Genomic DNA, 24,941 nt, shown 5'->3' with positions numbered 1-24,941 from the left:
GTGTGAGATGAGTGTAACTGTATGGTAGTTTGAACATTCTTTGGCATTGCCTTTCTTTTGGGACTGGAACGAAAACTGACCTCTTCCAGTCCTGTGGCCACTGCTGAGTTTTCCAAACTTGCTGGCATATTGAGTGCAGCACTTTAAGAGCATCATCTTTTAGGATTTGAAATAGCTCAACTGGAATTCCATTACCTCCACTAGCTTTGTTCGTAGTGATGTTTCGTAAAGCCCACTTGACTTCGCATTCCAGGATGTCTGGCTCTAGGTGACTGATCATGCCATCATGGTTATCTGGGTCATTAAGATTTTTTTGTATAGTTCTTCTGTGTATTCTTGGCAACTCTTCTTATTATCTTCTGCTGTATGATGACTCAGTTTGCCTCAATGTCGTCTTTGGGCCTCCAGCTATCTGTAATGTCTCACTGACACACCATCAGCCATTTATTTTCTCCTTAGCTCTGAGGCAGATAGATCCTCCTGTATTATAACATGGTACTACAGAATGTATAGAACATGTTTCAGTGAACTTTTTTACCCTTGGGAATATCACTGAAATAAAACACAAAATTAAGAAAAAACTCGCTGAGAACCCATGAACCTCCACAAATATTTCCGAGGACACCTGTGGCTCTTGAGTCCCAGTTTGGGAAACACTATTTTATACTTTGTGGGTGTGGTATCAAAGGTTGAAACCGAGCAGTAGTTCACAAGCCAGTGAGAGGATTGCTGTGAGAACCCAACAGGGCGTCAAAATATGGGTCCCCCAGCTTCACCTGAGAGGTCTCTTCTCAGTGGGGCATGGACGGGTTTAGGCAGGGCCCTGGAATCCAAAGGTTTCCAGGAGATACATACACAAAGTCAGACTTGAAAACCATCTTTGATTAAATGATCTCTAAGTACAGAAACACCCAGCGCGTTCTTGTTTGGACGAATGAGATAGATATCCATACAAACCAGCTACATATTTTGAAAAGATCTTGTGGGCAAATTTGAGTTTACAAATTAACTGAAAATATATTAGATGAAATTTAACTGGAAAAACTTAACAATCTGATGATTAAACTCAAAACAGAGCCCCCCACCCCCCTTCAGTTCCAGAGTCAAACAAATCACAAGCAGTTGAGGCCACCTCCTGTGAGATGACCCAGCCCCTCCACGGGAAGGAAATCTCTCCTTCCACTACAGTTGTGAAGAGCCTCTGTTAGCCTTCTCTTTGGCATTTCCTTTTTTCTGTCTGGCAATCAATGCTTTTGAGGTTTGTCTCCTGCCCTAGCTTTGACTTCATTGAGGACAAGAGACCATATCTTACATGTATCACATCCCTACCTGCTCCACCACAATCTGTTTCTGTACTCATTTCTATTTTGAGGAAGAGTTCCCTGGATTATCAAGTCAAGTTTCAATGTAAAAGACCTCAGTACATTCTCTTTAAAAGAGCAGGGTGTGAGGAAGGGTGGACAGGAAATATGGAGAAATTTGCTCTAAGTTATCCTCCCCCAAAGCAGATGAGAGGCCTTAGAAGAGATGCATACTTCCAGGGCCCCTGTAGATGTAGCCTCCTGTCAAACAGAATCTAGTCAACAGATTAACCATTTTTCTCCTCCATATCAAAAGTTCATCTAGCTCATTAATCATCAACGTTTAAAATAGGAGACTCTTAGGAAGACATTTGGGAAAAGCAGAATGGGAGAATACAAATGTTTAGCCCAAACTTTTCAAATCCTGGTTCTCCCACTTAGCAAGTGATGTGACTTTAGACAAGTCAGTTTCTTCACCTGCAAAATGATAAAATATGAGCACCTCTAGGGGTAGTTATGAGGCTGAGAGAGGACACAAGAGACAATCATAGTAGAGGCACCATTTCTAGTTAAGGAAACAGATTCAGGGAAACAAGCCAACTTGTCCCAAGCACACATTATGCCAGTGGTGGAAACAGGACAACAGGCTCAATGACTCACACTGTCTCCAGTTAATTATCATTGAGCATTTATTAAGTGCCAGGTGCCATACTAAGAACTTCTCAGTATTCCTCACAACAGTCTTATGAGGTGGGTATTTTTCATTTTTTTCCTTTCTAGAGATGTGGAAACTGCCACATAGAGATCAAATAATTTACCCAGGAGGATCATAAAGGGATCATAAAGGAATCCAAAGCTGAGAGACGGACTCAGACAAGCTGACGCTACATCTCAGCACTTTACTTCCACCTCCCAAACTGGTGCTCTCCCCTCCATCCTATCAATCCAGGTCCAGCTAAGCAGCAGATCTCACTGAGCCTTGCTGATTAATGCCAGGTTCCAGGAGCCTCCAGTGTGTGCCGGGGGATTTATCAACCACAGCTCCACGTCTGAGGGTACATGCTGTCTTGTGCCAGGCCCCCCGCCGTCGCTGACAGAACCCCATCCACGCCCCTGTGTGACTGTGTAGAACTGAGCCCTTGGGGCCCGGATTACATCACTTCTGGGGGAATGCGTGTTCGGTCAGCAGGACTCTAAGACTATTAATTCCCCTCTCAGGAGCCATCCAGCACCCATTAGCCAGTAATATTGCTTAATCTTTATCAGACTAAACTGAGTTTAACCTCAGACACTGATGAGAAAAAAAGCTCCATCGCTGGCTGTTGAACAACCTCTCACACCCTGGGGAGCCAGACAATGAATAAATCAGATGGTTCATGTTCCTGGGCCCCCACATAAAGAAATACAGAAAAAGTGTATCACCAACATTCATCAGCTGAAGATTGTCTGATCATCTCTAGCAGTCCCCCTAAAGGATGACATTCACATGGTCTCTTAGCTTTAATGTTCCTCTTCCCTTACAGTAAAAAGGGGGGAAATCCCACAACTCTTCAGCAAAAGAATTATCCATATTTTGCATATATAATAATTACAATAACAATCTCCTCAAAATATAGAGATTTTCTATGTTCCACAGACACTGTGGCTTTTTCAAAAGAGTTCCAGAGCTACACTTTGAGAGATGGAGGGTGTTTTGTTTGAGAGATGGAGGATGTGGAATGGTAATTAAGGTTTACCTTTTGAACCCTAGGCTGAGTTTCTGAGCCCCACCCAAGGCAGTAGGCAGTGTGCTGTGTGAAGTGAGCGCCCCACAGCCGTGGGGATATGGGACTAGATGTCTGACTGGTTCTTTCTGGCCCTTCCTTCCCTGTCTTGAGGACATCACGCATCATTTTGCTGCCTAAATACATGGGGAGGCCGACGTTAATGGCATTTCTGTTAAAAATAAGAAGGCCTCTCTGTGAGACTCTTTTAGTGAAAGCCCTTTTATCTTAGAAACCTGTGAGCAGCTGAGGGAGGATGGGAAATATCTTGCCAGAAATCATTTGGTGGGAAGCCGTGCACTCTTGCTTGCCAAGTCCTTTCCTGTTTGAGCAAAGCCCAAAGCAACTTAAAAAAGTGTTAGGTATAAATACCAAAAAAGGGATTCAGAAAATCCAAACTCATGGAATTACTTTTCAGGAGAGGAAATGGTATAAAAAATAGGCTAAATAATAGGTTTGTGCCTTTTTCAATGTATCACTGTATTAACTGACCAGTTAATAGAAAAAGGAATGCCTGAAGAAGTCTTTCTCCTTTCTCCCTCTCTTTTGGACATTAATTATTGTACTACTAGTTCTCAGTGAGAGAGAGAGAAAGGACCATTGCCAAAACCATCTCTTCAAAATACAGACATTCATTTTCCTCTTTCCTTACCCATTTATCCTGCGATGTAGCCATGGACGCCTATGGAGCATTCTTTTTTTTTTTTTTTAATTAATTAACTTACTTTTGACTGCACTGAGTCTTCGCTGCTGCTTTCTCTAGCTGTGGTGAGCGGGGGCTACTCTCTAGCTGAGGTGCACAGGCTTCTCACTGCAGTGGCTTCTCCTGTCGTGGAGCACAGGTTTCCGTGGCTGTGGCGCATGCAGTTAGTTGCTCTGTGGCACGTGGGATCTTCCCTACCCAGGGACTGAACCTGTGTCCCCTGCATTGGCAGGCAGATTCTTATCCACTGGACCACCAGGGAAGTCCCTAGGGAGCATTCTTATAGTTGTATCTGAGGCATGGGGTTTGGGAAAGTTCCCCCAAAAGGTTCTGAAATGCTGTCCCTCATTCCTTCTTAAGACCTATTGAATGAGAGCATGGCAGAACTGACGAATGTGGGAAACAGGAAGTTTCCTTTTACCCTCACAGAGCACAGGGGTGTTCAGGAGCCTACCTTTCGCAATTAGGTCCAGCATAGTTTTCTTTACAAATACACCGAACAGCTCCGTTTTTCCTATAGCAGGACTCTGCAAAACTAGAATTGAAAGAGAATATTAGAAGTCAGTTCCATACATCACTGAAGAGGCTGTCTTAATTTTGATTAGATCATCTCTACCTTGGTCCCCCTCAAGTTCAAATGGGTGTGATCACTTGCTTCATTTAAATTAAATCTCCCTCCTTTTAGGAAAGCTTAGAATATCAGGCTCAGACAGAAAGTGACACACCACTGGTGACACCATTTCCATCTACCTCATTTATTTTTCCATAGAGGCACTTCATTATTTTGACTTGAAACAGTGGGAATTTGCAGAACATCATGTATATTTGTGTGTGTGTATGTGTGTGTGTGTGTGTGTGTGTGTGTGTGTATTTAATGCAAGTCTAAACCACATATTCCAAAGCTGGATATAAAATAAGCAAATTTTACCTGTGATTTTAGATTCATATGAGAATTTTCTTTTTTTTTCCCATCACTTTCTGTGTATTCACTTGGAAGTTTTCTTCTTTTTTTCCTGCATTAACTCTCTTTCACTCTTCAACATCATGAGCCAGATGTTGCTTTATAATCTTTATAAAGATTATATGCCTTATAATCTTTACAGAACTTTAATTTCTTTCCTGTGTACCTTAAGGGATGGGAATAAAGGGTGCAGGGACTGGCTCAACTGACCAAAGTCACAAAGCAAGTACTCAAGCAAAAAAACAGGACCCACAGTAAAAGGGTTCTAGTCCATGAAACCCTCTCTTTTGATTCTTCTTCTTTTTTTGATAATAAAAAGTAGGACACAGAACAGAAAATAAACACACACTGTTTCAGCAGAATAAATAATTATCAAGGCAGGGAAATGGATTATTACTCTATTTGTTTCGAAAATTCTACATTGACAGGAATCTATCCCTATGAGGATGGTATACAAAATTTTAAAGACTTTTAAATTAGTTTTGGCTTAGGTACTATACAATCCACGGAGTATGACCTGCTGTTCTCACATTTCTGCATGTATCAGCAAAGACCTAATGGTCTTTGGAGGAAAGCAAATGAATATGTTTGCTTTGTGTGAATGCATTTATAAAATCAATCAGAAAACAACATGTGCTTCTCAGTAAAAGGCAGTACACACAACTTATTTTCTCTAGCGGTTTGGTTAAAAACACTCCAATGAATTACATTTCTTTGGCATTTATCCTTTATTTTTCTTGTTCTTATTCCTCAGCCTTCTTGAAGAAACACTATCAGTTAGGCGTCCAGAACATGCATATTTCTTTGAAGATGTTCCACCCAGTGGCCCACCCATGGCTTGAAGGAATGAAAGATTTGCCTGGAAAGATTTGCCTGGAGTTATCTTCTTTGAGCTAAGGTCCTACTGTTTCGAACAGATGACATTTTCCTTACTTGGTGCAATTATTAGTAGACATGGAAGATGTCTGGCCAAACCCCAAATAAATAACTAAGCTCTGTGCAAATGGACCCTGGAAACAGCTATGTGACCACTGGTCTTGGTGGAGGGAGACACAGGGGCAGTAGGGCCATCGAGAGCTCCTTTTTTTGTTTTTCATCAGCATTAACTGTTTACATTTTGCTTACGCTAAAGTCTGTTTGGAGCTAGGGAAATGAAATCACTGTGCCTTTCTCAGCCCACACTAACAACCACAGTGCCCTCTCCAAGTGGAAGGGAGTCTTACGCTTTTGAAAAACCCTCAGGGAACTTAAAGGAAAACAGACTCAGCACTGTTTGTTTGCAAAACTCCCTCAAGCATCACTCTCTTGCTTTCAAATGTGGCTCTTGTAACTGGGGATCCAAATCCTGGGTCTGTAGGCTCAACTAGTGTATCTTTCTAACGGAACTGAGATTCCACACATGGTGCCTTTCTGAAAGCTCAAATAAAAGTCCTGGCACTTTGATTTTTATAGAAAGCAGCAATATGAATGATTTTTATAGAAAGCAGCAATATGAATTTTAAGAAAAGCTGAAAGAGGCAGTGGGGAGTCTGATTTTATATGATATTTGATTTGTATTTGAGATTAGTTAACTCAGTCAATAATAAGGCCAGATCAAAGACTAGCACTTTATAGGATCCAGGCCAATTTGTCCTATTCTATGATTACAGACTACTCCCGGCTTTTTGGAGCCAGTTTTCTCCCCGAAGGGATTCAGGAAATAGAACTATTGCCACTACAGAGAAAGCAGATCTCTCCCACCCTCCCCCATTCCTCCATACTCTCACATATGTTCTTTACTTATAGGTTGTATATTTTTGCTTTTGTGTTAACTTTCAACAGGTTTTTTCATCTCATATCTGTCCTCTAGAAACTTCAGCTTTTATATCTGTGAATACGTACCTAATTGCACAATCCATTCCCTAAGTCCCTCAACTGCTCTTCTGAACTCAGATCTACACACACCAGCAGAGAAAGAATATGGGTGGAAATGGTATTTCTTGGTGCCTATGGAACTACCTGTGTTTTCTCTTTCAAGACAAGAACTTCATTACCCGACTGGCAAGTTTCTGTTTATTTTATTTAAAAGCATTAACAGTCTTCAAAACAGCTTTTTGATGAACTAAGACATTGGATAATCTGTCTCATAGATAAAAAGGTCATTTGCTTTAGAAGTGTCAAAATACTGTTGTAATCTGATCTATTTTAAGGAAGGCAGGAGTTTTTGACCATTCTCTTCACAACTGTGACCAACAACCAGTACATGATTGGCATGTAATAAGTGATTAATATTTATTGATTTTATGTAGGTAAGACTTCTCAGCCAATGAGGTTCCAGAAGCCTCATATCTCAAAGCATTAATGTCACATAATTTAGATAAGTAATTGTCATATGTATGGTGCAAAAAAGTACAAAAGTCAGACAACATAATGAAGAATTTGGGATTACCTTTCTAATTCCTCTGTTAATTTCTAAAGAAACTGCAGCTCTAAGCTTATAAACCTGCTTTGAGCAGATGATGCTATATAACAACTTTGTTCATGTGGGAGAATGAGTGAAACCCGTTATTAGAAAGTTAGAGGTAAATATATTTAACAAAATAACTACACCACGGTAAGGGAACAGCACACTGAACACGCCGTCAGATGTGGTTAAGACTCATGCTTGAGAGCAGACTATTAATGACCAATCAAATAATATATCTAGGTGGAGCAAAGGGAGCTCATAAATCAGGACAAGCTTGCATAAAAAGAACAGAACACAGTGTTTGAGTTTCCAGCCTCACTCTCAGTACCATCCATTTTGTGCACACTATTAACACCACTGAACATGAAAAATCACAAAGCAAGGGCTAAGGCAGTTTAATGGTTTCTAAAGAAAGATGGGACTGTAAAACTTTAACTTCTTCATTGCCTGCCAGACTCATCAGAGGATCTGAACAAATCACAAACTATTAGGCGAAATGTTAGGTGATATTGGTGTTCAATAAAGGGGAAAACAGTTAGGGGGAAACGGTTGTCATCTCTTTTCTCTTTATAAGAAAGCGTGTGTGATGATATTACTTATATATGGAATCTAACATATAACACAGATGAACTTATCTATGGAACAGAAACTGATTCACAGACATAGAGAACAGACTGGTGGTTGTCAGGTGGCCTGAGAGGGATGGGAGAGGGATGGATTGGGAGTTCGGGATTAGCCGATGCAAACTATTATATGTAGGGTGGATAAACAACAAGATCCTATTATATAGCACAGGGAACTATATTCAATATCTTGTATTAAGCCATAATAAAAAAGAAAACAAGAAAGAGAGAGCGAGTGTGTGTGTGTGTGAGTGAGTGAAACAGAGAGAGACAGAGAGTGTATGTGTGTATGTAAGGCATTCAGGACTTTTTCTAGTTATTTTATATGCATTATTTAATCTTTACAACTATCAAGGAAATATTACATCCAAACAATTAGAAGAGCACCTGATAGAGAGTATGCAAAATGCTGGAAAACTAAATACCATTATATCATTTCAATTCTACATTACATTCTACACTTTTAAGTCAATAAAATGGCTAGTCCTGACTTGACTACTGGATTTATACATATATGTGCCTGAAAAGAATTCCATTATTTCCACTAAGATGTATGTGCATTGTCTTTTTTTAATTAATTAATTTATTTTACTTTACAACATTGTATTGGTTTTGCCATACTATGTGTATTGTCTTTAATTTCTCATTCAGGAAACACAGCCAGAAGTGAAAATTCATTTTCTCAGAAATCTTCTATGTGCTGACTGGTCTAAAGCACTCTGTTTATCTATGCTCTACTTCTAACTGAAAATCCACTTAGCTGCCACATGTAGAAAAGCTCTGCTCTGCGGGAGTCAGAAGAAACCAGTACTACTGAAAACACTGAATTATAATATCTGTGGGCATCACCATTTGCAATCTCTCTAGGTCAAGGGATAGTCGAGAAAAAATGGGAATAGCCTTGCTTATAAAGCTTGGGAAACTTCATTGTGTCTGTGATGCGTCCTGCAACCCACCCCCAACATAGGGAACAGAGTCACCACCTATACTGCAAGTGTTTACGTTTTCTTGAAAGTGGATTCGGGCTAGAAAACTTTCCTGTATCTTTTCCAGTCTCATTGCAACAGGAGATACTCAATTTTGATTGTACAAAACCCCTAGAACTCTGTATAGGGAGAAAAAAGAAAAGAAAAACAAAGGGGATAAGCAGTAGAAAGGCTATTTTCCTTTAAGACTTACTTGGCAACATGAGGCAGGGGGCAGGGGCATGGCTGGCAGAACCGGGGGGGTCCCCTGATGGCATCTCCAATATAACCATCTAGACATTTCTCACAGTGCTCGCCTGTTGTGTTCCGCTGGCAGTGCTATGGACAAAAAGATAAGAAAATTGACAAGGGCACACAAAAAATTTTATACACAGCAAATGTGGGAATCAAGCAGTATTTCAAGCAAAAGGGATATCGGCCTGACAAAACAGATGGTATGTAATGATACCTACTGGTCAGCACAGAGGAGCTATGCTGGCCCCGGTGGATGCTACAAAGTGTGAACCATGGGGAAGACTTCTGCACATGCACTGGCAGCCTGGGGGCTCTCTTCAGAGTTGGTGTGAAGAGCAGATTATTAGTCATTCATTTCAATTCAGAATGATAATCAGAATAATCAAGCTCTGAATATCCTAGAAGCATCAGTTTACTGACTAGGAATAAATATGAAATGAAAAAAAAAAAATTCCGTCCTGGTAAACACTAGGGGGAACATTTTAAGAACTTATGGGCTCAGAAGAATAAAATGTGTCCAAGTAAAGTATAAATGGACTAGAAGGTAGATAAAGAATATTCAGCTAATGGACTGGTATCTGGCATAATGATATATGAGAAATAGTAAGCTGGTTTATTGTGTGATTCTTCCATTTATGGTAGGGATAATTGGAAGAAAAGCTCACAACAGTTGATTCTTCTGCCTAGAATGCCTATTTATCATTCAAGATCTGTACCAGGCCTTTGAGAGCTTCAGGATTCCTTCCTGATGACTCCTCGATCCTTCCCTCCTTTCCTACGCACATTATCATCAGCTCCCAGCCTCAGGTGGCACAATGGTAAAGAACTCACCTGCCAATACAGGAGACATAAGAGACGCGGGTTCAATTACTGGGTGGGAAAGATCCCCTGGAGTAGGAAACAGCAACCCGCTCCAGTATTCTTGCCTGGGAAATCCCATGGACAAAGGAGCCTGAAGGACTACAGTGCATAGGGCTGCAAGGAGTCGGACGCAGCTGAGCACACACAGCCAGCCAGCCTCAGCAGTGCCTCCCCCTGCACTGTCTCTCAGCATTGCGCTGCCATCAACTGAAATGGAGCGGTACTCAGCAGCTGTTTGTTGAACTGCTGGATTAATTTCTCACTAGTCCTCTGTAAGAGGCAGTGATGCAGGTCTACTGGTATTTTCTCCAACTGGACTAGACTAGATCGCACAGGGCAACGCCAGTAGCATGACGATGTTTTCATCTGTATCGTCACCAGAGTGTATGTAAAGTTTGATTGGCTTTTCAGTGAAAAACTGTACTACTAGAATTAGAACCCCACTGAAGAGACACCATACTGTTTGAGCAATTCCCTTGGAAACACCTATGCACCAGAACTGTAACAGTTAACTTTTTCAAACAGGGCTCTGTGGAGGAATCTTGGGGAAGGCAAGACGGAGGGACTGTGAACTTAACTTTGAGCTCTCTATTTTGTCTCTACGTTCTATGTTGAGGTTCAAAATAAAATAATAGTGAAGTCCTGCTCTAAACATTTTATGTGGATTAACTAATTTAATTTTCATAATAATTCTAAGGTCCCATTTTTTTTTCACACTTTACAAAATGAATAGAGATACAAGGAGGTTAAGCAAATTGCCCAGTGTTACACAGACAGTAGGTATGTCTCAAAAGTGAGATTTCAGCTCAGGCAATCTGGTTCCAGAAGTTAGGCTGGAAATTCCCGTATTATACTGCTTCTCCAGTGTGTTGGAGAAAAGGTTCCTTTCCCAAAAGAGTCATAAAATGACTGCATTGGAAACTGTCATACTGTTTCACTAACAGTTTGAACTTCAAATCAAGTGCAACATACTAGACAGTGGGCCACACCCATCATGGTTGAACGGTCTTTAGCCAATTGATAGCCATCAGACGTGGACCACCTTTGACTCCTGATTAGAAATACGTTAACAGAATAGGATTAAGAGGCTAGTTCAGGACACCTGACTGTTGAGAAACTGAAAAATAGAGTGTGATGTGCAGACAAGATGTTAACATATTTCCCTCACTGTTCGTAGTGCTGCGTCACGTGATGAGTGAATCTTCAGCAAATATTCATTGAAAAGAAAGAGGAAGGCCGAAGTGGGAAAGGGTGAATTAGTATCTGGAGCAAGTGAAGGAAATTCACACACAGCCAGAGCCAGCTCAAAACTGGTGGCAGTCTCTTATCCCCGGGAAAACCAATGAGCCCTGTCCAACCACCCAGAATTTAAGCCATAAGCAGGGCTTCCCAGGGGGCACTAGTGGTAGAGAACCCACCTGCCAATGCAGGAAATGTAAGAGACATGGGTTCGATCCCTGGGTCGGGAAGATCCCCCTGGAGGGGGCCATGGCAACACATTCCAGTATTCTTGCTGGGACAATCTCTAGGACAGAGGAGCCTGGCAGGCTACAGTCCACGGGATCACAAAGAACTGGACATGACTGAAGTGACCTAGCACGCAGCACAAGCCATAAGCAATCTGGCAGGCTGCTCTAGAGTGGGGTCAAACTCGTCCGAGTCCTTGTTGGACAGATGAAACCCATCTGTGCAGAAGAAAACAGGACTGTTGTCAGATGTCAGACCATTCTTTGCGACTCCATGGGTGCTTTGGCTTCCTGGTCAGGGCCCTATTTCTGCCATGGCAGCCACAGAGAGCAATTACCCTCAAGCGCAAAGCCTCCAAATCACTATGACCTCTAAGTGCTCAGAATGCAAACACTGACTTTAATCATCTGCCTTCTTTTAAAGAGCTTGCTATGAAATTTCCTAAAAGGTAAATGAAGTACATTCTGTGAGATTGGCAGGGACAGTGCTGGCAGCAGGGAGAATTCCCTAGCTCGTCCGGTTTCTAGATGGTTGAATTTGAACAAGTCAGTTGACTTTCCTAGGTCTCTATTCTCTGTCTGTAAAACAAAGATCTAGCTGAGACAGTATACAATGTCTCTTAAATCTTTTACTCTGAGACTGCCAATATCCTTTACTTTCATTGTTCTGCCATTTAAAAATCAGAAAGGAAAAAAAAGACAACAATAAATAGTATGTTGTTGTTGGGAAAATTAAAATTAAATTAATTAAATTAATTTTTTAATAAAACTGACCTCACTTAAAAATGAAAAAAGCATTCTGAATCTTTGGCCAATGGTTAAGAAAGCCATGTCTGGACAATCAATCGCAGATTAGGTGTCAGGAATGACATCTGGGCACCAGCTGTGTCTCCTTCATGTGAGAAATGGAGGCTCTAGACACCTGGGCCACAGCACCAATATAAGGTGAGAAGAAAGCCTAAAAGCATCAGGTTAGTGGCTGGTCAGATGCTTCATGGGTCACTGTAGTCTGTCTAGACTTTGGTTCTCAAAATATGTCCAGGGAGATGGCAGTGAGAAGCTCACTGAGGCTGGAATAGAAATCCTTGAAGGATTTTAGAAAAGGGGATGCCTTGATATAAGTTGTTTTTAAAAAATATCTCCATTGCTAGTGAGGAAGACAGATTAGGGAAGGAGAGTCTGGAGCAGGGCATCATGAGTAGTTGGGAAAGTGTACTAGTCATCAGGGAGGGATGCTGTGGGCATGAATTAAGACAGCAGGATGGCACAGAACAGAGGAGGCTCTCTCCTAGGTTGAACTAGTAGGATTTCGTGTCCAGCTATACATCGGTGAAAAGAAAAAGGAAGCTGATGAAGCACGCAGGACATCTAAGTGTGGAGGATTGGCAGAATGGTGCTGTCATTAACTGAGGTGGGGAATACGAAAGGAGAGACATGATCAGGGTTGGGAGAAGGAACAACAATGTATAGAAAACTTATTACCTGTATTGGTTCTCATCATATTATTATGCTAGGGGCATAAAGCACCAGGGGACTCCACTGGGCTAGCCATCCTTAGAATCCTTTGCACATGTAATTTTATGACTTTATTTCAAAACTTTAGCTAGCATGGAAATGAATCACTATTTGCAAAATTTGGGATTTTCCAATCTTGCAACAGATTGGAAAATTGTCAAGATTTTAATGTAAGAATTACGCTCTTGATTTAGATACTAATTTTATAGTTGCATGTAAAACATGAAAAAAAATTCCCTTTTTCTCAGTTTCTTCTTTCTCTTTGACACCTAATGAGGGTGTTGGTTTACCGATCACATGTGTAGTCTTAAAGGGACTTAGATTGGTTGATTTTGGCTTTGCACACATAAAGGAGAGTCTGAAAGTCACAAGAAAAATGCTACAGAAATTAGAGATGTAAAATCTTTGCTTTCCTGAATTAGGTTTTAATTAGGTTTTGAGAGTAATAAAAAATTCATTAGCCTTAAATATGCTGAATTACTTCCCTTTCTCCATTGTGCTTAGGGTGAGGTAGTAGTTCATCTGAACATCAATCTTTTTAATTATAAAATTATTACAGACAGTTGTAGAACACTTGGGCAGGTATACTATAAAGTGAAAAGACGAAAATAAAAATCCATTCACATTTCCACCAGCCAGATGTGAACACTTAACAGCTTGATGGTTTTTTCTCTAGGTTTCAATTATGTTTTTGTGGTTGAGTGATTTCAAATCTATTTTCATTCAGATTTAGCTTTTTTTTTTTCCCCTGAAATTCTGGCACAGACCTCAAAATCTCTTTGTCTTTTTTTTTTTTTTTGATTGTTACTGAGCAAGTGGGGGTTTCTGCATAGATTTCTGAAGCTCTCATGGTCCTCATGCTTTGAAGTTCATTACATTGGTCACATCCACAGGCATTTTCAACTAGTGTTCTGCCCTACAATCCTTCAGTCCACACAGTGGAGGCCACTTAACTCAGATCCTAGAATAGTATCAGGCAGATAAGTGGTACTCAAAAAATGCTTATTTGTTAAGTGGATAAATGAAATCAACAAATCAATCCTTAGTCAAAAGAATCTAAGGAACCCTGTGTAAGTGGTGAATTTCAAGTTAGATTTTCTCCACCCTAGTTCTGGTCAGTGGGCCCCATGCTTTCTGCTAATGATGAAGCACCGGTTCTTTAGATGGTAACTGGCCTTAGTCATGACCTCTTCTTGGTTCTCTGTACCTAGCCTCTAGAACTGGGATAAAGTATGGGTTATCAGTGACCAGGCATTCCCATCACTAGCCATCTGTCTCCTCTATTTCTACACCTTAATTCCTTTCTCATGCCTCTTTCAGGTGCTTTCCTAGAGAATCTACCATGCCCACTGGAGCTGCCTGGCCTCTGGGGCTCCGACCGGCTGATTCTGCTGAAAACTCTGCCCAATGCACCAAAATTCTGATAAGATGCAAGGCAGCCCTTTGAAAAGACCATCAGTACATATTGGATTTCATTAGTTAAGCTACTTGTCATTTGGCCACCTTTCTGCATTTGGAGAATTGGCAATCCTCTTATAAAGAAATCTCTAAGTTTTTTGGTATGTCTAAAATGGTAGCATAACTTTGTCTACTCTCTGCATTTTATTGTCAAATGACTTAGTTTCTTAAATTCAGTTTGTAAAATACAAGGTTAAATTGAAACTGAATATGGGAATGGAGGGAGAATTAAAAACAAACAGGGGAAGACAAGACAGAGGAATTACAAGCCTTCAAAATAAAATGAAACAAAAGAAGGCTGTTTATTTTTGGTTGCTTATGCAACCAAGGTGGGAGAAATGAGTTAGGTCAGGCGAACTATAAGAGCTGACTGAAACCCTGGTGCCCAGAGTGAGCTGTCAGGTGTTAGGTGGAGCTGAGAACGAGCCGGGGTTACAGCTCCTAAGGGCAGGAGCTGAGAAGCTGGCCCTGCTTGACCAGCAAACTGGAACGAGGATGACAAAGGTAACAGAAAAATGTGAGTTTGATTCCAATGTGCCACCACAGACAATGTATTTGCCAACTAGGTAACAACATATTCTTTTCATATTGGCAAGTCTCTTCTGTTTCCTCACTTACATTTAATGTTAGTCACTCAGTCGTGTCTGACTCTTTGCAACCCCATGGTCTGCAGCCCGCCAGGCTCCTGTTCATGAAATTCTCCAGGCAAGAATATTGGAGTGGGTCGCCATTTCCTTCTCCAGGGGATCTTCCTGACCCAGGAATTGAACCTGGTCTCCTGCATTGCGGGCAGATTCTTTACAGTCTCAGTCATCAGGGAAGCCCATCATCTAGTCTTACTTACCTAAATTAAATTTACAGGAATATAGATACATATTTAGCTCTTGGAGATAAGATTGTGTGTGACTTTTCACTCTGAATTCCATGTATAGTATATATCTGTGTTTTTTTGTTTGTTTGTTTTTTTACTTTGAGCATATATTACTTTAATCGGGGAAAAGACACTTCCCTCTAGGTAGGGTGAGGTGGAGGGACCACTTTTAGGATAAGTAAGATGGCTTTTTTTTTAATGTTCTGTCTTGGAACAAAGTAATTACAGGAAGACTGGGAACTGACCTGAGTGTGTTTATAAATGTTTATACCCAAGTCCATCCCCAAACTTTTATCAGAACCTTGTATGCCCCAGAAACTATGAAGGAATCACATGACGACCGCCCCCTTTGGAAGCTCAAATCCAGGTCAAAGATAAAACCACGATAGTTCCTTTTTTGACAAGGTCATTGTAAGGAAGAGTAGTTTTATCATAGCTCTCCATAGGCATAACAGGAGGGATTTTTTTTCCCCCCTTTAATTTACTTCAGTCTTCCATCTTACTGACTGCCTAAAAGCAGCTGATGGTCTGGCCAGTCCCTATTGTCTTACACTTAAATAAACCAGATAACGAAGAGCCCTTAATTGGTCAAATTATCAGAGATGTACATTATTAGTTCAAATGCATTCATGGGATTCTCTTTTCAAATGTCACTGGGATTAAAATAACAGGAAACCGGAGATGGAAGCATTAGAAAGGGGTCGATTTGGCAGCTGCGTGTGCCTACACTGCTACAGAGGACATCCTGGATGTAATGGTTATTTAAGAAGATGGGGGAAGGGGAAAATAGAAACACCAGGACTAAACAAACACTACAATGCATTAGCAACCTTTAGTGTTTGCCACTTACTTCTGTCCCTAGAAAAATGCGAATTGTTAGGTTTAAAATAAATGGAAATGTTCTAATTTGCATCTTAATGGCATGCATGAGTAAAATAACACCTTCGTGTACACACCATGAAGACCACTTATAATCAAAACCATCTGTCTAATGCCATCAATTATGCTAATTTTGAGGTAGATAGGTGTATTTAAGTATTCTTGCAGTTTCCAGTTCATGCAAAAATATTCTTGCGTTTTGGAAAGCTTCTTTTGCCTCGTGGGAACTAGAAGAATCCACTTCTGCTATGTAGTATAGCTCATGAAGGAAAACATGATCTTAGGGTATAAGTCTTTAAAAATGCCTCCTATGACTTCTACTGAAGTCACTTCTGGTAAATATTTCAATCCCCATTTTCACTAGGTTTTCAATACATTCAGTGAAAATGGGAAATATGTAGCAAGCACTTTTGCTAAAAGGTTTTTCAGTCTTCTTCATAAATCTCTATCATGTTTCACTGTCTACTAGAAAATTCATTCCAGTTAAGGGGGAAGAAGTCTCTGGGGGCTTGATTACAGAGTTACAAAGACCACAAAGCCAAAGTTTTCATTTTTATTAGCTATTGGGTTCAAATATTTTTTTTTAAGGAAATTTTCATCTATAGACCTGACAATCTTAAGTTACAAAATAGGCTATGAAACAACTGTTTTATTCTCCTGGTTAATGTGGAATGAAGCCAAACATATGGCAAACTATACTATTACGGAGGAATTTGGATGGATGGTTTCCTCCTCTGTGTATTATTTTTCAGTCCTATCCCCAATGGCCGATACCTGGAAACCAGCTGCTGAACGTAGTGGGGTAGTTACCACCAGGGACAGGGGCACATTCACCGATACACCTTGGTGGCCACTTACAATCATAAGCAGTTTATATGAGGTGTTTTACAGGAAAAGCTGAAGGGTAAAGAGAAAGCATGATTAGCAGTTTGCTCCTCCGTAGCTCAAATGTCCAGGAAGAATATTTCATCTCCACCAGAGATGCAAAGGCTCCGTGAAATATATGAAAAGTGACAGATGCCCCCGACCTACCACACAGAGTCCTGAGCCGTCCAAGCACTCGTTGGAATTACCATTACAGTCACAGGGCAAACATTCTTCCGAGTAGGCAAAGAAGAATCCAGCGTCGCATTTCTGAAACAGACACAACAAAAGCATCTTCATGATTGAAAAGGTCAATTTTGGGGACCATTTTCTGGGAGGAGCAAGAGATGATTAGTAAACGATCTACATATTTCTTTACAGCACACATACTGAAATGAACTATTTATGCTACCATTCTATTGTCTTTGTTATATATCTTTCTTTCCTCTTTTCCCACTCTTTGAGGTTTATGGGGGGCTGCGGGGGAGGGCTCCTGACGCAGTCGGGACATCGCGAGAACCAATGGCGCCCAATTCTCGCGATGTGCAGCTGCCTGCGCACACTGTGACCTCGTCTGCACTGCGCGAAGTCCCGTCACTTTGTGCGGACAACAGAACACCTTTAACACCGTACAACGTTGTTAGGAAGAATGACAAGATTTTAGGTAACAATGAAGGAGAAATTTTTTAATGTTTCCTTTCATTCCAAAACAAGACAAAACAAAACCACATCAGGGTGAACAACTACATCGTGCTCCCTGTGAATACTTAACGGGTTCAGAAATTATTGGCTGTGGCCAATAACGACTTAAAAGGTGTGCCTCATAAAGTTGTACCCTTAAAAAAATCCTCTTTTCAGATCCTAAAGTTTTGAACGGAGGGGTTAGGAAGTTAATGAATCCTTACACATGTCGTGGGTTGTGTGTAGGTGCCGTCCTTGTAATTTGTTTATCCGCGTGACTGTGAGAGATACATTGTTTTCCGTCCTTCTAGTGGTGAGATAATTAAACCTGGAGATGCTGTGGGTTGTGACGGTAAACTATCTCGCATTTGCTGAATGGTCCTCCCCAAATGTCACAAGGAGTCAGGTTGAGAAACTATGAGATTATTCCTCGTTTATGCCATGGTTCCTGGCTTACAGATATGTATTTTGCATTTCTTTGGAATGTTTCAGCGCTGCAAGGCAGAAATGCCATGCCGTCACAGGTCTGGAAGTTCAGTCCTTGCCTATCAGGCAGATTTACATCTAAAGAATTCCAGACAGATAAGAATCTGGGTTGTTTCCACAAACTTAGAAAGTAAGAGCGTTCCCATCACACCCCCCAGTGACTCACTGTAGTTTGTACTGTCCTTTGACCAGGAAACTTTTCATTGTATCTGGCTGAGGTCCCTGACTGTTACACAAAGCCATTTCCTCTTGCTTGTTTCTCTCTAGAGAAAGACTCACTAGATACCATTCACAGTATAAAAACACTGTAGTCCTAAAACTAAAATTTAATATATTCCATTTGAAAGAAGTTTCATAGAGCACAATGACATTTTTTTTTTAATAAAGAAAAGGTGAAGAAATTCTGTCTTTCTAAGTGAAAAGGCTGAGAGGGGACCAATTTATAATGGAGACTTTATAGTCGATGGTAATACTTTTTTTCAGGTTCCACTAGGGAACAAGAGAGGAAAAGGTGCTAAAATTGCTGTAGGAAGCATTTAATTCAGACCACCTAATTTCACATACGGTGAAATTTTTAATTATAATAGGAATGGATAACAGTAGTGAAGGACTTAGTATTAGTTATCTCAGGAGCCTCCAAACCAGTGGTTTCTGTTTTCTAACTGCCCAAGTTAAGGACATTTGATTTGGGGAGTTTCTGATTCAGTAGGTCTGATGGTGAAGCAAAAGAATCTACATTTTAAAATAAATATTGTATTTTAAAAATTGTTTAACTCTTTCCCCCAGTCTCATTGAGATACAATTGACTTATAACATTGTATAAGTTTAAGATAAACAACATGCTGATTTGAGAGTATGAATTGCAAAATGGTTACCACCATAGCATTAGCTAACAGCTCCATCTTGTCACATAATTACTATTTCTTTTTTGTGATGAAAACATGTAAGATTTGCTCTCTTAGCAACTCTCAAATGTATAATACCTTTATTACTAACTGTACATTAGATAACCAGAATTTGTTAGCTTTTTAACCGGAAGTTATACTCTGACCAACCTCTCTCAGTTTGCCTGTCTCTCATCCCAGCCCCTGTAACCACCATTCTGGCCTCTGTTTCTATGCCTTCCAAGGAGTGGGGCAGAGATCGGAGGTGTATTTGAAACAGAAAAACACATTGGTGGTGGCAGAGAGTCTGGAAGCAGTACATGAAAAGCAGTGCATGATGCCTGGAAGCAGTACATGAAAAGCTCCACTTGTACCATCAACTATAGTAAAGACCTTCCTCTGGCCCAAGGAATCAAATTTCTGTAAGGGTGTTTTAAATTGATAGTAGCTCAAGTCTTTTAGGCATTCTTGCAGCTCTTTCTTCTGAAGCAGACAAAGAAAATTAAGATTTGCCCTGAATGAATGCATCATTTTAAATATGACAGTGACTAATCTCTTATATCCCTAAAGCCCTAGCTAAATTAAGAGACTCATTTTTAAAAAACTAAAATTATCACAACATAGGAAAAAACCCAAAAAGCAACAAAAAAAGGGGAAGATTTTGTACTTTAGAATAATTTTAGGTTTACTGAAAAAATTTGAGGAATATGTATATTTAAAAGACCCCATGAAATTTCTTTGTGAGACCAGGTTTAAAAAGATTATTTCAAAGAGGCACTCACAGTGATTTGTACACGGTCATTGCTCAATGAACACTTGTGATTTGAATGGTTTGGACTAGGATAGGACATCTGAGGCATACATGCTGTTGGAAACCAGTGGTTGATCCTGCTAATCTACTCACTTCTCTCTACTGGGGCTGCATTGGGTCTGTAGTCTTTCTCATCACAGTTCAGGCAACCACTACCTAGACTGGACTGTGTACTAGATGAAATCTTTACTTTATACCAAGTTTAGGAGGTGACTTCACTCTGTCATTATCCACTTACCCACCCACTAGGCAAAGGCTCTGACCTTATGTGAAAGATGTCCTGGCTCAGGTCTCATACTGTGGGAGATGGGTAGAGAAGGGAGGCAGGGACAAGGTTGTGTGGAACAGTCATTTGGCCCCCTGCTGAGAGGGCAACAAAAAAGTTGGAAGCCTGGCCAGCTCCTTTGTTGCTGGGTTTTGTACACCTGGAAGGGTTGTATTTTCTAACTCATCTATCCAGAAGGGAGGCAACATTTTAAAATTCACATGAAGGCACCACTATCGGATAATAAAAATCCTGGATATGGGGAGCTTCTCATGCCGCTAATAGACCCCATACACTTGATACCTTAGACCTTGTATAGTAGAACTTTAGAGAATTTCTTGGAATGGTAGATTGTTAAGTGGTTCGAGAGAAGCTAGAGCATCCTTAGGAAGAGTGTTTAAGGCTGATTCTTTCATGTAAAAATATTTCATCATTTTCCCCCCAGAAAGTTCTGCTAATTTTTACTAAATCTCTTCTCGAAATTCTATAGAAACTGAAAAAATTGACCTCTGTGATATTTTTAAGAATGAAAATGTGGCTATTTTTTTAGTTTTGCTCCTGCTTAATAATCTTTTAAGTAATCCAAGACCTGTGATGTTTAGAGGCCTGTGAAGACTCTTGGCTGCAAGGAGATCCAGCCAGTCCATCCTAAAGGAGATCAGTCCTGGGTGTTCATTGGTAGGACTGATGTTGAAGCTGAAACTCCAATCCTTTGGCCACCTGATGCGAAGAGCTGACTCATTTGAAAAGACCCTGATGCTGGGAAAGATTGAGGGCAGGAGGAGAAGGGGATGACAGAGGATGAGATGGTTGGATGGCATCACCAACTCAACGGACATGGGTTTGGGTGGACTCCGGGAGTTGGTGATGGACAGGGAGGCCTGGCATGCTGTGGTTCATGGCGTTGCAAAAAGTCGGACATGACTGAGCAACTGAACTGAACTGAACTGAACTGAAAGCCAAATAGTCTTCTTACAAAGAAAATATTACCTGTCTGCTTTCCTTGAAAGTATTCTCCAGAATTTACTAAACAAAGATGTGTTTGTGTATATACATGTGGGTGTAAGCAAGAGAAGAAGTCTTACAATCTTTCAGTGCCACCCTGAATCCTCTTGCCTTTCTAAGATTGACCTACACACAACTGTATAACACATGGGTGGGTGATTTAGAGAGCGCTCAGGGGATTTGTACCTTCTGGCATGGTGCCACAACCTTTAAAAAATTGATGATAATAACAAGGATGATAATTGCAATAATGATGATAATCATAATATGATTACTATTTACTGAAAGTCTATGTACCAAGTATCGTGATGAGTATTTTATCCATGTTATAGTATTTACTTTTCACAGCAACTCTGTGAATTAGATGTAAATATCTGCATTTTGGGCTTCCCAGGTAGCTCAGCTAGTGAAGAATCCGCCTGCAATGAAGGAGACCCTGGTTCAATTCCTGGGTTGGGAAGATCCCCTGCGGGAAGGCATGGCAACCCACTCCCCATGGAGAGAGGAGCCTGGTGGGCTACAATCCATGGGGTTGCAAAGTGTCTGACACAACTGAGCGACCAAGCACAGCACAGCAGAGCTCTTGGGTTTTAACGTGAACAAACTGTGAGGGAAGATTAGCAGTGTGTCCAGTATCACACGGATTTGTGAGAGGTTCAGACTGACCCAAGTCTTGTTTCTCTACTATACCATGATGCCCCTCATAAATAAGTACATTTTAAAAATGTATTTAATTTACATTTTAAATTAATTGAGCATAAATATCTGCCATGCTTAAGTCGCTGCTTTGGTCATGTTGTATAGGTCTTTTGTTTTTACCCCACCATAGCCCTATGAGGTAGCTTCTGTTACCTTCATTTGGCTGATCAGATCTGTGTGGCTTACAGTAATTGTTACCCAGATCAAATAACACAGATAAGAAATGGTGGACCCAGAAATTAGATCCATTGTCTGACTATCAATTTGAGCTGTTAACCATCTGGTGTACCATTAATATATGCTAATCAAACCTTTTTTGTTGGGCATTCAGGTTATTTCCAATGTTTAACTATTATAAACAGCAAATCCAAAGGAGGCTAAAATGAATAAAAATGTAAAATCTCTCATTTAAGCCCCAGAAAAATTAAAAAAAAAATAGGTACATGCTTAAAAATATATCCAATTATTAGTATATAAAAGCCACTGAATCAGAATATTTACTTTCTAAACAAGTTACTTCGGCTACATTGTTGTTTTGACCAATTACTTTCCACCAAATCACTTGTAGACCTTTTACAGCTCTCCACTATTAAGCCACTCTGTTACTACAGCTTGCCTCCTGCTCTGACACTGAGATTGGATTAATTAATAACATTTACTTCTGCCTTTGAAGAATAAGAGTTAAAATTGCCATTTGCTTACTTTGTTATGATTAGTGTGATGTCTGACTTGGAGTAAAAATCAATGTATGTGTACTTGACTAATTTTATATTTATAGAAATTAGAACTAGATGGTCCTTAGGAGGATATTAGTATGGTATATGCATGTGCCACTTATATTTAAAAGAACTCAAAATGACAGTGTATATATATATATATATGTTGATATCCCTGCAGAAGGCATTATTTCCAGAGGTTCATCACATAATCACAATGTTAATTATTTCACTATATATAGTTGTAATTAAGATTGTTTCTTAACAAAGAGGATAACATTTATACAGCTGATCATTTTTGTCCTCATTGAAAGAAATCCCCTTGAAAACACTAGACTTAAACCAACAACACTGTCATCATATGTTTTGAATTTTCTTAAAAGTTCTTAAATTGTAGTCTTTTGAAGTACAGTTCAGTCTGCATCCTTTGGTTGTGACAAACTCCTAAAAATCTCTTGGAGTTATCAAATAAAGTGAGTACCAAGCAAAGTAATACTGTTTCAAGTTAAAAACTCACAAAAATCTCACTGTGTTTTCCAAATTTATCACAGAGGAGCCAATTGATTGGAATTGGCTACAAGCCATTGCTTTCACATAGATACTGAATCTCTAGGACCTTCAGATAGCATCACTGACTTGATGGACGAGAGTTTGAGCAAGCTCCAGGAGTTGGTGATGGACAGGGAAACCTGGCGTGCTGAGGTTCATGGGGTCGCAGAGTCAGATATGACTGAGGGGCTGAACTGAACTGAGGACCTTCAGAATTACTGTTGAAAATCCTAGTTGACTAAACAGCTTAAATGGTCTAATAGCTTCTTTAGGAATCTGAGGTCTCCAGTCACCCATTAAAAAACTAACAATGGCAAAATTGACCAGACTTAGGAGAAGCCTGAAGTTGTCATCTGAGAGAGTGAGACATATCTTGAGATCTCTGAGTAGGTACTTGATGTCTCAGAGAGAAACAGACTCTCCAGTTCCAACAAATAATGAATTAATGATAATAAAATTCCATTACCGAGAGCATACTTCACAGCCCTGTGCCTATTTTAATAGGATTTGACCTATTATTGGAATTTTTGTACTGTGTCTTCAACCAAGGATCTACAAACATTTTACAAATGTTTCAACTCATCTTGCTTTCTGAATTGGACTCCTAAAATTCTGATTCATTAGTTTTTGCTTTAATTTACTAAGACTGAATGTGGAAAGCTTTAAAAAAACTTTTTCTCTAAATTCATTCACTTGCATACAGAGTCACTGCTATCTTCTGATTTAGTATTCTTAAAATTTAACAGCCCACATTCAGTTACCTTCCTGATTCAATTTTTGTATAGGCATAATGAATCCACTTTTCTCTTGTTTCCAGGTAACAATGATTTTAGCTCTAGTTTTACTGAGTTCCATTTTTTTTTTTTCGTTTTTAATGTGTGAGTCACCTTAAAATTTAGTCACCGTAAGATTGAATGTTATGCTAATTTAGTATCTAAAGCTTTGTGCCTTTACTCAAGAGTCTCTGGATCTTACATAGTGCTGACTTCCATCTGTTTAAAACTTGAGCAGAATTAAAATCAGATAGTATCTAGGGACCTAATAGCAACCAGTAGTTTAGTCTATTTAAAAATGTCAATTTAGGGACTTCCTCGGTCGTCCAGTGGCTAAGGCTCTGGGCTGTTAGTGCAAGGGGCCTGGATTTGATCCTTGGTCAGGGAACTAGATCCCACGTGCTGCAACTGAAAAAGATCCTGCATGCCTTAACTAAATATCTTATATGCTGCAATTAAAAGATCCCCCATGCGCAACGAAGATTGAAGATCCCACATGCCACCACTGAGACCCAGTACAACCAGATACATAGATAAAAATAAATATTAAAAAATAAAAATAAATCAATTTAGCCTTTGCTGGGGAAGAGTGACTTCTAAGAACATATTAATTTATTACATGGGTAGGCATCTCACGAGCTTCCCGGGTGGCATTAGTGGTAAAGAACCCACTTGCCAATGCAGGAGACATAAGAGATGTGGGCTTGATCCCTGGGTTGGGAAGATCCCCTGGAGGAGGGCATGGCAACCCACTCCAGTATTCTTGCCTGGAGAATCTCCATGGATAGAGGAGTCTGGCAGGCTGCATATTGTCCATAGGATCACAAAGAATCAGACACGACTGAAGTGACTTAGCATTCATGCATGCATGCAGGCATCTCACAGGCTATTTTTTTCTATATCTATAAAAACAAAAGATAAAGTATCTGTCATGGAAGGCAGTCCTTAATTAAGCTATTGATAACTTTGCCTCTCTATTTTTTTTTGGATAGGACGTAACATGTTCTGATTATTCATATACAAAAGTGTAATGGAAGTGCCAAAATAAGTTAAATGCATTATGCAATGGGTTACAGTTAGCAAGAAATTGCCTTTTTGATTGACTTTACTTGAATATGGAGAGAATTACCCATGTATCCTC

General features: G+C 40.0%; 1 protein-coding gene across 3 annotated transcripts in view; it reads right to left on the bottom strand.

Moving 5' to 3' along the window:
* Positions 1-24,941, bottom strand: part of LAMA4 (laminin subunit alpha 4) — a 141,991-nt gene that overhangs the window by 86,588 nt on the left and 30,462 nt on the right. For all 3 annotated transcript variants that reach the window (XM_043890041.1, XM_043890043.1, XM_043890042.1), the window contains 3 exons: positions 17,100-17,201; positions 8,977-9,101; positions 4,222-4,302 (listed from right to left, as the gene is read on the bottom strand). In XM_043890041.1, coding sequence (XP_043745976.1) covers positions 4,222-4,302; positions 8,977-9,101; positions 17,100-17,201 — 308 coding nt within the window. The remainder of the gene's footprint in view (positions 1-4,221; positions 4,303-8,976; positions 9,102-17,099; positions 17,202-24,941) is intronic.

This window comes from Cervus elaphus, chromosome 28 (assembly GCF_910594005.1).
Source record: "Cervus elaphus chromosome 28, mCerEla1.1, whole genome shotgun sequence".
In the NCBI taxonomy this organism is placed as follows: domain Eukaryota; kingdom Metazoa; phylum Chordata; class Mammalia; order Artiodactyla; family Cervidae; genus Cervus; species Cervus elaphus.
Note: the sequence above shows the minus strand (reverse complement) of the source record. Positions and strands in the feature narration are given on the sequence as shown.